General features: G+C 43.1%; 1 protein-coding gene across 3 annotated transcripts in view; it reads right to left on the bottom strand.

The window, feature by feature from the left end:
• The window catches only part of GTDC1 (glycosyltransferase like domain containing 1), a 261,261-nt gene that overhangs the window by 169,100 nt on the left and 79,647 nt on the right, over positions 1-12,514 (bottom strand). The window contains exons 2-3 of one of the 3 annotated variants that reach the window (XM_070945985.1): positions 4,855-4,878; positions 4,668-4,743 (exon numbers count right to left, since the gene is read on the bottom strand). In XM_070945985.1, the coding sequence (XP_070802086.1) occupies positions 4,668-4,692 (25 nt within the window). In that variant the 5' untranslated portion in view covers positions 4,693-4,743; positions 4,855-4,878. Of the gene's footprint in view, positions 1-4,667; positions 4,879-12,514 lie in introns of those variants that run through there. The other 2 variants (XM_070946153.1, XM_070946067.1) reach the window with 2 other exon arrangements.

The raw sequence follows: 12,514 nt of genomic DNA, 5'->3' as shown, positions 1-12,514 counted from the left end.
GTAATACTAATAAGGACCACTCCATTCCCACATACAGCTCAAAGAGCCAGGGAAATTTCCATAATTTTAATTTGAAAGTTGCCATTTTTACCAGTAAACAAAATGGCGGCCGCCACAAGGGCCAGACAAAATGGCGCCCATCACTAAGGCTAATCCAAGATGGCGGCCGCCACGAGGGTGAGACAAAATGGGGGCCGCCAGGAATTAACGGGCAAATATCTCTCCAAGGGCACTCCCGCAACTCAGCGGCTCTCCCCAATCAATAAAATTAACTTTCCAGTCCCCTCAGGGAAGGCCAGACCTCGTTTCAGCAAAATTAGCCTGCTGCCAAACCGCAGCATGCAAGCCGCCCCAAACCTCTCCAAAATGGCGGCCGCCCGATTTCGAACACATCAGAGTATGGCTGGAGCCTAGGCATGGACTCCGGAGCCGCTCTGAAGGTTTCTTTAACGAAACCCTGCTGGGACTGAGACGGGAGCGGATGAACCGGCTCACCAGTTGCCCAGCAGCACCGCCTGTGGCAAATTACATACACATAGCAGCACAACAGGACTGACTTTGAATGGCTGCTAAATTAAAGGCATTCAAAGAATTCCAAGGTTTGTGGACATATAAAACTCCAAACCTATAAGTAGCAGCAGTAAATTGTCCAATGCAAGAATAAATACAGTCCCAGCATAACTAGAAATGAATTATTAAATCAACTTAAATTAAATTAAATGAACTAAATCAGTCAATTAATTGATCAAGTGAATAAAGTAACTTAAATGAACTTAAATAACTTAAATAACTTAAATAAATTAAATAAATTAAATAAATTAAATAAATTAAATAAATTAAATAAATTAAATAAATAACACAATAACTCACGAATAAGAACAGAGAGAAACCAAAACACCACTGTACTCAGCTACTGAGTGAAAAGACTGAAGTATTCAGCATAAAGGGGGCGGAGACCAGAGTAAAAATTTGAATATTTAACACCCAGTAATCAGCTACAAGGAAGTGAAGTCCCCAGCCATGGAATGTAGGAAGCAGCGCACTGGAAAATCACCGATGAATAAAAAAAGCTCATCACAAAGGCAGTTAAAGCCCAGAACTAAAAAGCAGGCATAGCCCAAGCATTTATTATTGCTAATTATCACCAGCACCACCACCAACACATGTGATCAAGCAAAGATTACCTCATGGAAGACCTACAGACCTATATAAGCAAATATAAAACAGATGCTTAGTTCTTCCCCCAAAATTAATGGGACCTTCAATGTTTTAATTGCAGATGGACTACCACAACCACATGCTTATAAAGACAACACCAACACAAAACTATGTTATCTTGTCTATTATCAATATCAAAATAAAAAGCAGTATCATTAGTTCTTCATAATGTTGAACTGGTTAAATGTGGATTTTATTTTATTTTATTTGTCCATGTTTCTGAGTGCTATATTGAACAGAACTGCATGACAGATTGCAAGCTTGGTAATTTCAAATAAGTTTACAAGGTTCTAGAACTTTCTTTTAAAATACAGGTTATTTAACAAATTGGGATTAAGTTATCTTAGGTCACGGTAACTGTACAGTAAACTAATGAGGTGTACGCCTATGAGATATGTCTGATTAGCTTAAAGCAGCTAGCTCTGGACAGCTTGGGCTGCTGAACTTGAAGGAACTGAGATAACACTGCAACACGTTGGAGGGTTGTGATGTAGGAAAAAAATGCATAATCTTATGTCATACATAGTCCAAGAAAACAGAATAGTTTCAAAAGCCAAGCAAATCAAAATCCTCACTTAATCACCTCCTTCTTAATATATATATTTGGCAGCTTATATGACATTAGAAGAACTAAAGAATACTCAGGGAACAGGCACTTTGCATTTTAAATAAAGAGTCTTATTCTGCTTCACACATGCAAAAAGTGACCTAACCAAAAACTCTTTCAACTCTTAGAATTAGAAGCAAAATGTGAGAAGCCTAGATCACAAAATAATTAATCTCAAACTTGGACAACCAATATATTATTGATCTCATCACAGAGAAATAAGAGTTATTTGGGAAGCAAATACAAGTATCAAAAAATAAAATAAAATAAAATAAAACAGGAAAATATCATCAGTTTCAAAAACTGTTGCTTAAGAAAGCTAATTAAATGCAGGATTGAAAATTGTGGTTAGTTATTAGCTTGCTCAGTAACTGTGTTTCCAATAAATGAAAAAAAATGACTTTCTACTTTGCTTTCTTTCTTTGAATGCTAACTGTAAGGGACAGGATGACAATTTATTGTGAATATGTCCTGCTATTTTTCTCTGTATTGGTTTTATAGGTTTTTCATATGGTCAGACAACTAATCAATAAAATGTATTGTTGTTGTTGCATGCATCTTGTAAGAGGAACAAAATACAGCATTGACTTAGAAGGATACTGCTCACTCCAGGAGTTCGATCCTGAGTGGCTCAAGATTGACTCAGCCTTCTATCCTCTGAGGTCAGTAAAATGAGGACCCAGATTTTTGGGGGCAATAGGCTGACTCTGTAAACCGCTTAGAAAGGGCTGTAAAGCACCATGAAGTGGTATATAAGTCTAAGTGCTATTGCTATAATAGTGGAACTTTGCTGAGGCTTAATTCACTGGTAGTTCTTGTTGCAAAGCATGTTGTTCCTTAGAGTTGTTAGGAAATAAAATAACTCCCCCCCTCCATTGGACTGTGTTTCATGCAAGGGAAGGGATAAAAAAGGAATAAATTATAACTTTCAAGAATTTAGCATCTGAGTTTTCCTTCTTCTTCCCAATTTATTATTCTTTTTGTGTTGTGTCTTTCCATGCTGAAACTATAAAGCTAGGAAGCAACTCTGGGAGTCTTTATCTGAGAAGTATATAAAATATGTTCTAATAAATAAATTTCAAAAATCAATACATACACAGATGTCCTAAATAGTAAAAGGATTCATTTTCTTCTCAGCCAGATTTATTGGGCAGTGAAAAGTATGATATACATTACAAATAAAAACTGAAAATATTTAGTAATGGGAGATGAAGACATAAAACATAATACAAAAAGTCCATCAGTTGAAACATATGGTCACCTAAAGTTTAGAAATCATGCTTTGGACATGCATAGGTAGGCTGATTATTTAAAGGAAGAGTTAAAAATGGTAACTCTTCAAGCTAAATTGAACTCACCAGAGGCAAAAGCCAAAATTCTGGGATAAAATGAGTCTACTCCTTGGGTCTCAAATCTTCCAAGCAATGTACATGAAAAGCATAGAGAATTATCCACAGCACCAGCCAATGGAATTTTGTTGCTTGAGAAGAAGGACTAAATATTTTCTTTGTCATATTCCATGTAGAGCAGCTGATCATACTTAATAGATGAATCTTCTTTCAACACTGGCACAGAGGCAGCCACCACCATAGGGGCAATGCATTACTTTAGGCAAAACCAAGCAAGCAGCATGGTAGATATAACTTTGTCCTCCAAATGTTTTGCTACTATTCCCATTTTGACCCCAATATCTGCTGCCTGAAAACCACTGTCTAATTCTGCCTAATAGGAGAAGTTATCTTCCCTAGTCAAGTAATAGAGTAATAGATTGCTTTATCTTAACTCTCAGTTTATTAACATTGACTTGTTTTGAGCTAACATAGTATTAAGAGAATATTTAGTATACTGGGGGAAATAGTTTGAACACAAAACCCAGATAGAGGTTTTCCTAGAGATACGGATACTTCAAAATCTATTCTAATCTGGCTTTAGACTTAATGATATGTTCCAAACAGAATTGTTAGATGGGATCTGATTGGTTAGAAGGAACTCCATCACATTTCCTTTTGCTTTCTGGCCTCTTTTGCTGGAAGTTTTTAAGTCTTTATTGTTAGTAAATGAGCCAAGCCATCTACAAAGATTATCTTTAGAGGTCCATCTGGGTAGCCCAACACCAACAGAAATATACCTTAGCAGGGTACTTAGCAGGGTCATTGGAGACACTTTTTGGATCGATAGACCTAGATCTAGAGTTTCCCTCCGGTCACCTCTTCACAGCCTTTGCAGGATAGCAAAATCTTTCTATTTCTAGAAAGGCATTTCATTTAATTAAAATTGACCAGTGCAAACACTGTGCCCTTAATAAAAGATTAACTTCAAAATGCATTGGGTCAACAATAAAACATGTTTTACTGGCGTATGGGAATCCTCCCTTTTGGTTCTCTCGATATATTGCCTGACCTTACACTGCTTGTTATGTCTCAGATAAAAGTGATTTCTTTGATGCCAAGGTAGATGTTGAAGACTAAAAGAAATTCTGCTACTTGGACAAAAAATAAGTCTGTTACTAAGTCAAGACTCGTTCAAGAATTCTGGGAGTTGAAGACTGCAAGTCATAAAAGGGCCATGGTTCACCATCCCTGCCCTAAGAGCACAGCCATCAATCATCTCTGCTCAAAAGTTCCTGTATTTTATTCTGCATTTTATTCACAATCTTGCTGTGAAATGTTCTTCAATCAAGTACCTGAAGACTGAAACTGAAGACATTCTCGGAACTACTGGGCCTGTCAATCTTTTAATCAGGATGTTGTCTCTGGGTGACCTCAGAAACTACTGAATTGTGTTATGACTCAATCTGAAACTCCACATTTAGCTTTAGAAAGGTGTTCATAGCTCTCTTTACCTGTAATCAGCACTGGCTGGTACATTCTGCATGAAGTAGGGAGCTGCGGTCCTTGCCCTCCAGTGCCATTTCTTTGCTGGAAGAGTAAAAAGGACACAGTTTCTTATTTCTTCTTGGAGAAGGTCCATGAGCTGCTTATGTGAACCTCCATAAAAAGCTTCAATTAGCAGCACGCTCATTCTCTTACGTGTTTTCAAAGTTGTTGGAGAGTCTTAAAAATAAAATACATAAATTCAAATCAATATTAATAAAATAAAGCTTGGATGATAATTAGTTCATTTTTAAAGGTGTCATACAGGATCGTGATAAAAGCAAGAATACATGACAAGAATTCAGGCAGGGAGCTCAGTTTAAAGGGATTCAATCTTTTTGTTTCATTAATAAGTTTAATTTTAAAAAGACTAATTAAAACTGCAAGCAAGGCAAAAGGAGAATATCTATTAATCAAAGTCGGATCTCATTAAAATTTAGGGTACAGTTAATAATTTGGTCATATATGCAATGTGCTTGAAATTGCCTAGGCTTTGACATTGTCTCAGTGTTTCCCATTTATATATACATACAGTCAGTTCTCGACTAATGACCATTCATTTAGTGACGACTACAACTTATGATGGCACTGAAAAAAAGTAACTTATGATTGGTCCTCCCATTTACAATTATTGCAGTATCCCTGGGGTCAGGTGATCAAAATTCAGTCACTTGGCAACTTTGTATTTACAACAGCAGCAGCAACCTGGGGGGGTCATGTGATTGACACTTGCAACCTTCCCAGCTAGCTTCCAATAAGTAAAGTCAATGGGCAAAGCCAGATTCCCCTAATGACCACATGATTCACTTAATGACAGTGGTGATTCGTTTAACAACCATGGCATAAAAAGTCTCAATTGCCACCTCATCTAGCAACAAAAGTTCCAGTCCCAGATGTGGTCATAAATTCGAGGACTCTGTGTGTGTGTGTGTGCACGTACTGAGAAAAAAAGAGAGTGGTAACCATACAGAAAACACAGATTATTGGTTTTTTATAGATTTTGCTCTCTGGAAGACATCACATAAATCTAATGTTTAAAGTACAATTCAATCAAAAGAAGTTTTCATATTGAGTTCAATAAAAGAAACTGATTTAAAGGAACTATGACAGAACAACATAAGGATCTGACATATTAATTTATCCGTAGAACATCTGCCTGTAAAGTTAGAGACAACCAAAAATATTTTTCTCCCAGCGGATAATTACTACACTACTATATATGGCTGGAAGTAAACAATATTATACATTAAGGAAGCTGTTCACACTTCTAGTCAAAGAAAACTAGAAAACTAAGTTAGAAACAACCATTAGGCAACTATATATAGCATTCCAAAGTAACAAGAGGAGGAGGAAAGAGGACAACATAAGGCCACCGCTTTACGGATTATGTCAATATACTCTACATGGGGCTGCTCTTAACTATAATTCAAAGAACTTCAGGTAGTCCAGAATGTAATCACATGAGCCATTATGGGCATACCATGATGTGTCCATATAATACTTCTGCCATGTAAGCTGCAGTAATTATCTGTAGGCATCAAGGTGCAATTCGAATTGCTAGCTGTCATCTGTGACGCTCTTAATGGCATAGGGCCTCGTTACCTGAAAGATCAACCTACACTGTCTACACATCCAGTACAATCTGATAGAGTTGCCGTGCTTCATATCCACCTATTAAACAATGCCATGTGATGAGACCCAACAAATGGGCCTTCTTGCTATTGAATCTGCCCTCTGAATAGCAAGCTCCCAAAGATCCAAACAGCCCACTCCTGCTCTCTTTTAGATCAGCCTTCCTTTAGATGAGGTCCATTCCCTTAAGCTTGATTTAGAGTTACCCGCAACTTTATATATGCATCGCCACATGCCTATGCTACGAAGGAGCTGATGGGTAAGCGTAGGTTGCAGATAGCTGGTGCACAGACCTCCCAAATCCCTACTCTGGGTTGTGTGTAGATTTTCATCCTGCAGGCTGATTTGTTGATCCGACTTCCTGTTCTGTGCTTTGTTGTTTGAGCGCCCCCTAGCCAGAATGTTACATTTGCACAAATATAAATGCAACAGCTATGCAACCATTCCCTAATGACAGATAGGTATGTTCCCTGACGTGCAGCGATGAAGAAGTGTAATCCAGGCTTAAGCATTGAGCTAAGGTACAGTGTGGGACCATGTTGGGATGGTTCTGCTGTTACCATATCAGCTGTCTCTCTGTTTGGACATCTTTTCGCCATTCCATTTTCATGATTTTGATTATTGTACTGATTTTTTTTATATTATGCTCAAAATTGTTCTGAATGGACAACTTACAAGTGTGATTGACTAATAGATAAATGATAGCTAGGTAAATGGAAGATGGATAGACAGACAGACACATGCACACACACACACACACACACACACACACACACACACACACACCACACACACACACACACACACAGGTGATGAACTGCATCAGCTCTCCCTACTTAAGAGGCATTTTCCTAAAGAGATATTGTTACTTTTAAAGAACAAATAAACAAATTGTAATCTTGTCAATGTGCACAGACCAAAGGTGGGTTTCAGCAGGTTCTGACCAGTTCTGGAGAATCGGTAGTGGAAATTTTGGGTAGTTCGGAGAACCGGTAGAAAAAATTCTGACTGGCCCCACCCCCATCTATTCTCTCCCTCCCAAGTCCCAGCTGATAAGGGAGGAAATGAACACTGGACTTACCTGAAGGTTCTTTCTCCTTGCGCTGCATGAGAGTCCATTGAGTGAGATTCCTCAACCGATTGGCCTCTGACTGAGTAAGAAATTTGACTAAACACACCTCCTCTTCCTGTTTAGCCCAGTTCCGCACGACGTCCGAATCCGACGAAACTGACAGCCTGAGCGAAACAGAACACAAGGAAAAACCCCAGACAAAAAAACACAACAAGGGCGGGTATGGACTCTTACGCAGCGCAAGGAGAAAGAACCTTCAGGTAAGTCCAATGTTCATTCTCCCTTGCGCTGCTTAGAGAGTCCATTGAGTGGGATATACCCAAGCTAAATATCCCCAGGGCGGGAAAAAACAGAGGAGGTGGAACAGCCCTCCACAGGGAGGACGTGCTGAAGAACCCTACGGCCAAAGGCCACCTCAGCTGACGCAAATCTGTCCAACTTGTAATGATGGATAAAAGAATTTGGTGACACCCAGGTAACCGCCCAGCATATCTCGAGGAGAGGGGCCTGTGTCGCCCAGGCCGCGGTGGTGGCAGCACTACGAGTCGAGTGAGCTGTAACACAACCAGGAAGTTGTTTGTTCCTATGCTCGTAAGCCAGGGTGATGCAGGCTTTGATCCACCTGGCAATGGCAGACGAAGAAACCTTGGAGCTAAGTGAGGTAGGTTGAAACGAAACAAACAAGGATTCCGACTTGCGGAAGAGAGCCGTCCGGGAGATGTATGTGCTGAGCACTCAACGAACATCCAATTTATGCCAGCGACATTCGTTGTGGTGAATGGGGTGGGGACAGAAGTCTGGAAGAATAACTTCCTCTGATCTGTGGAAGCAGGTATTCATCTTTGGGAGAAAGGTGGGGTCCAAATGCAAGACGACCCAATCTGAGGGGAAATTACACAGATCCCTGTGTACTGAAAGTGCGGCAGTTCGGAAACTCATCGAGCTGAAGTGATGGCCACTAAGAAAGTGACTTTGAAGGACAAAAACTTTAGACTGACAGTGAACAGTGGCTTGAAAGGCATCTCCATAAGAACTTGCAGAACCAGACACAGGTCCAAGGAAAGATATCTGTGAATGACAGGGGGGGTGCAAATTGGCCGCTCCCCGCAGAAAACACCTGACACGGGGATGAAGAGACAGAGACCTGTGATCCTTACAGGAAAGAACAGTAGACAGGGCTGCAACTTGCCGCCTAATGGTAGTGACCGCCAGTCCTGCCTTGAGACCCACCTGGAGAAATTGCAAGACCTGCGGAATGGAGGCCCATGTAGGATCGATGTGCGACAAGGCACACCAGCGACGGAATGCGGACCAGGTGGCTTCGTAGATGCGAGTGGTGGAACTTCTATGAGATGCAAGGAGAATGTCTATTACTTCCTCTGAAAAAAGTTCTCACTTCAATAGGTCCCTTTCAATAGCCAAATGGCTAGTTGAAGCCACTGGGGGCCTGGATGTGTCACCGCCCCTTGAATCAGAGAAACTTGGTCCGGTGGAATCCTCCGGGGAGGAGCAATTGATAGACCTTTGAGGTCTGCAAACCAGGCCCGCCGGGGCCAGAAGAGAGCGATCAGGATGACTTCCGCCCTCTCCTCCAAGATCTTCCGTACGACTTTCAGAATCAGAGGAATGGGAGGAAAGGTGTAGAGTCAACCCGGAGGCCACTGGCAGCGTAGAGCGTTGGTGCCTTCTGCTCCTGGTGTCCAGTATCTGGAGAAGAATTGGGTCATCTGTACATTGGCCGGAGTGGTGAAGAGATCCACCATTGGTAGGCCAAAGAGCTGAACAATCTGATGGAATAGAGAGGGATGTAGCTGCCATTCCGCCGGATCGATGTTGGTGTGGCTCAGCCAGTCCGTGTGAGTGTTGTGGATTCCTGCTATATGCTCTGCTTGTAAGGAGAGCAGGTGCCTCTCTGCCCAAAGACCCAACTGAATGGCTTCGTCCATGAGGAGTCTGGAATGAGTACCGCCCTGGCGATTCACGTGGGCTTTTGCCGTAACATTGTCCATCCGTAGAAGAATGTGATGTCCCGACAGGTGACACTGGAAGTAACAGAGAGCCAGATGGGCAGCCCGCAACTCCAGCCAGTTGATGTCGTTGCGGAGATCCCTTGCAGTCCAACACCCTTGAGTGAACTGGAAGTTGAAGTGAGCCCCCCAACCGATCAGACTGGCATCCGTGGTAACCACCAGGCAGTGTGGTTCGAGAAAGGGGGACCCTTTCCTCAAGGCAGGGGAAATCCACCAGAGCAACGACTTGAGGACCTTGGAGGAACCCTGACCCGAAGGGTTGAGTTGCTGTTGCCTTTCTTCTAGCTTGGAAGGAGTCATTGAAGGGATCTCGAGTGCAGGCTTGCCCAGGGAACGATTGATAGGCATGAAATCATCTGCCCTAGCAACTGGGAGAGCAGGAGAAGCGGGACCCTGCGAAGCGCCCTGACCTGTCGGACCATGGTCCTGATGTTGTGACGTCTTTTGCTTGACAAGAAGACCTGACGCAACATCGTATTGCTGCGGGCTCCCAGATGAACCAAGTCGGTGGTAGGACTTAACTGGCTTTTCTCCCAATTTACGGTGAAACCGTGTTGTTGGAGAGCCTCGATGGTGAGTTGAACATCCTTGTGGGCCTGTTGAAATGAGGAAGACTGAATGAGAATATCGTCCAAATAGCATTGCAGTCTGATAGGGAAGGAACGTAAATGGGCCGCCACCACGTCTAGAAGTTTAGTAAAAATACGGGGGGCTGAGGAAAGACCAAAGGGCATGGCCCTGTATTGATAATGGGCATGCCCGTAACAAAATCTAAGAAACCTCCTGTGGGAGAGCCTAATGGGGACATGTAAATAGGCCTCCCGGAGATCAATAGATGACAAAAAGTCTCCCAATCTAATGCCACTCAGGATGGAATGGAGTGCATTTTAAAATGCCTATAACGAATATGAATGTTCAGGCACTTCAAGTCCAATATGGTCCTATAACCCCCCGACTTTTTTGGAACAAGAAACAAAATAGAATAGAACCCAGAGCCCTGGTGTTCTGGAGGGATTGGTTCAATGGCCCGAATGGAGAGAAGATGTAGAATCTCAGCTTCCATCGAGGCCCTTTTCGAAGGGTCCAAGGGGATAGAACATTGGATAAATCGATGTGAGGGGGGGAAGAAACAAATTCCAAGGTGACTCCAACGGACACCGTCTGAATGGCCCATGCATCTGTGGTCATGGTACACCAAACCTCAGCGAAGTGAGTGAGCCGACCACCAATGGGCTGTAAGGGGGCACGGTCCTATTTTCTGCAATAGGGCCGAAAACCAGATCCCCTGAAGGGGCGTCTGCCCTGGGATTAATGGCTGCGATCTCTGAAGGATTGTTGCTCTTGAGGTCTGTCGGAGGTATGACCGAATTGTCGTGCAGGCTGTGGGGTCTGAAACCCCTGTTCAGTGGGACGAAAGGACTGTCTGCGATAAGGAAAGGTAGACCGTCTGTCGTAGTGTCTGGACGAAAAGGGAAGGACTTTCTTCTTGTCCCTACCTTCCACTAATACAGGATCCAATGCCTCTCCAAACAGAGACCCCCCTTTGAAGGGGGCTGCTGCCAGACGCCATTTCGCCTTCATGTCCGCTTGCCAGTGACGGAGTCAGAGAAGGCGATGTGAGGCAATGTTGGAAGCCATGGCGCGGGAGGCAAACTTGGCAGAGTTGAGTGTCGCGTCGGCCATGTATTCGGTGGCAGCGATTATCTTGTTAATATATTGGTGTAGACGGGCATCCTCTGGAGATGCTCTAGCCTTCATTTGCTTGAGCCAGATGTGGGATGTCCTGGCAAAAAAGGAAGCTGCCATAGCCGACTTGATGGCCCATGCAGAGGCCAGATGAGATGTAGAAATTTCAGCTCGTTTGTCCTCTGTGCAAAGGCCTTCAGCCGCATCAGATGGAAGGATGCTGGGGGAGGTCAGACTGGCCATTGGAGGCTCAATGACAGGAAGTTTCAAAAGATCCTCAAATTCCTGTTCAACAGAGTACAACTTCTTGTCTAGACCGCTAGGATTGGAGATAGAGCCGGGCTGTGACCATTGACGCTGAACAGTGTCCACAAAGAGTTTTGGAGAGGGAATGGTGTCTTATTGAGCGACCCGTTCAGTGAAAAGGCAAGTGTTGGAATCCGAAGAATCCGGAGCAGGTATTGGAGGAGGCTGAACTAGACCTATGTTGGCGGTGACCTTGGCCTTATGCAGCAAAGCCTTGAACATCTTGTGACAGAAAAGGCTTGTGGAAGGAGAACTGCTGGAAGAGGGATCCTCATCATCATCAGAAAGACAGTAGTTGAAGGTCTCTTCCTCATCAATAAAGGATTGGTCACTGTGATGAGAATGCGAAGGAGAATGAGGAGCTGCAGGGGCCTCATGGGTCAAGTGCGAAGAAGATCTGGAAGAATGCATCACTGGAGCTGGAACAGAAGAAGGAGCCAAAATACCCCTTTGCGAAAGGGCGGAGTTAATGCCTCTGGCCACAGACTGAGCTATTAGATCACACATCTCTTGAGGAAATAGAAAAGACTGACCCTCCAACAGGCGGAGCCCCGCCGCTGTAGGAGTGAACGTGGCAGAAGGTTGATTGTCAGCGGGTGGGAAATCTCGGTTCCCTGCGCAAAAACCTCTCTCACCATGGACTGATCTCCCTGATCCGTAGAGACAATGTTTGGAGACCAAGATGAGGAGTCTTGGATGGGAGGAGGCTCTGAAGTTTGTTCTGGAATGAGATCAAGAGGAACTGGCATGACAGAGGGAGGAGAGTGCACAATGGCTTCTGCTTGCTTTTTTGCTTTATCAAACTGCTTATTTAGAGCCATATGCCTTCTCTGGGCATCCTTCTCTGCAGCAGCAGAAAGTGAGGCAGAGGTGGTAGAGTGAGGGTTGGATCTGGACCCTCCTTTTTGCTGAGAGGGAGATTTAGTGCTTCTGGTGGAGCAGGTACGATCTGCCATTGTGAGGAGAGCAGGAAGAATAAACAGATCAAAGTGCAGAAAAAAAGAGAGGCTCTGTATCGCTGCTCAATATGAATCTGAAACAAACAGGGAAGAGCAGATAAATTAATAAACCCAAAGAGAAAATATGCAGA

This window comes from Pituophis catenifer, unplaced genomic scaffold (assembly GCF_029215685.1).
Source record: "Pituophis catenifer annectens isolate HBS135680 unplaced genomic scaffold, rPitCat1.0.hap2 SCAF_1, whole genome shotgun sequence".
NCBI classification, from domain to species: Eukaryota; Metazoa; Chordata; class Lepidosauria; order Squamata; family Colubridae; genus Pituophis; species Pituophis catenifer.
Note: the sequence above shows the minus strand (reverse complement) of the source record. Positions and strands in the feature narration are given on the sequence as shown.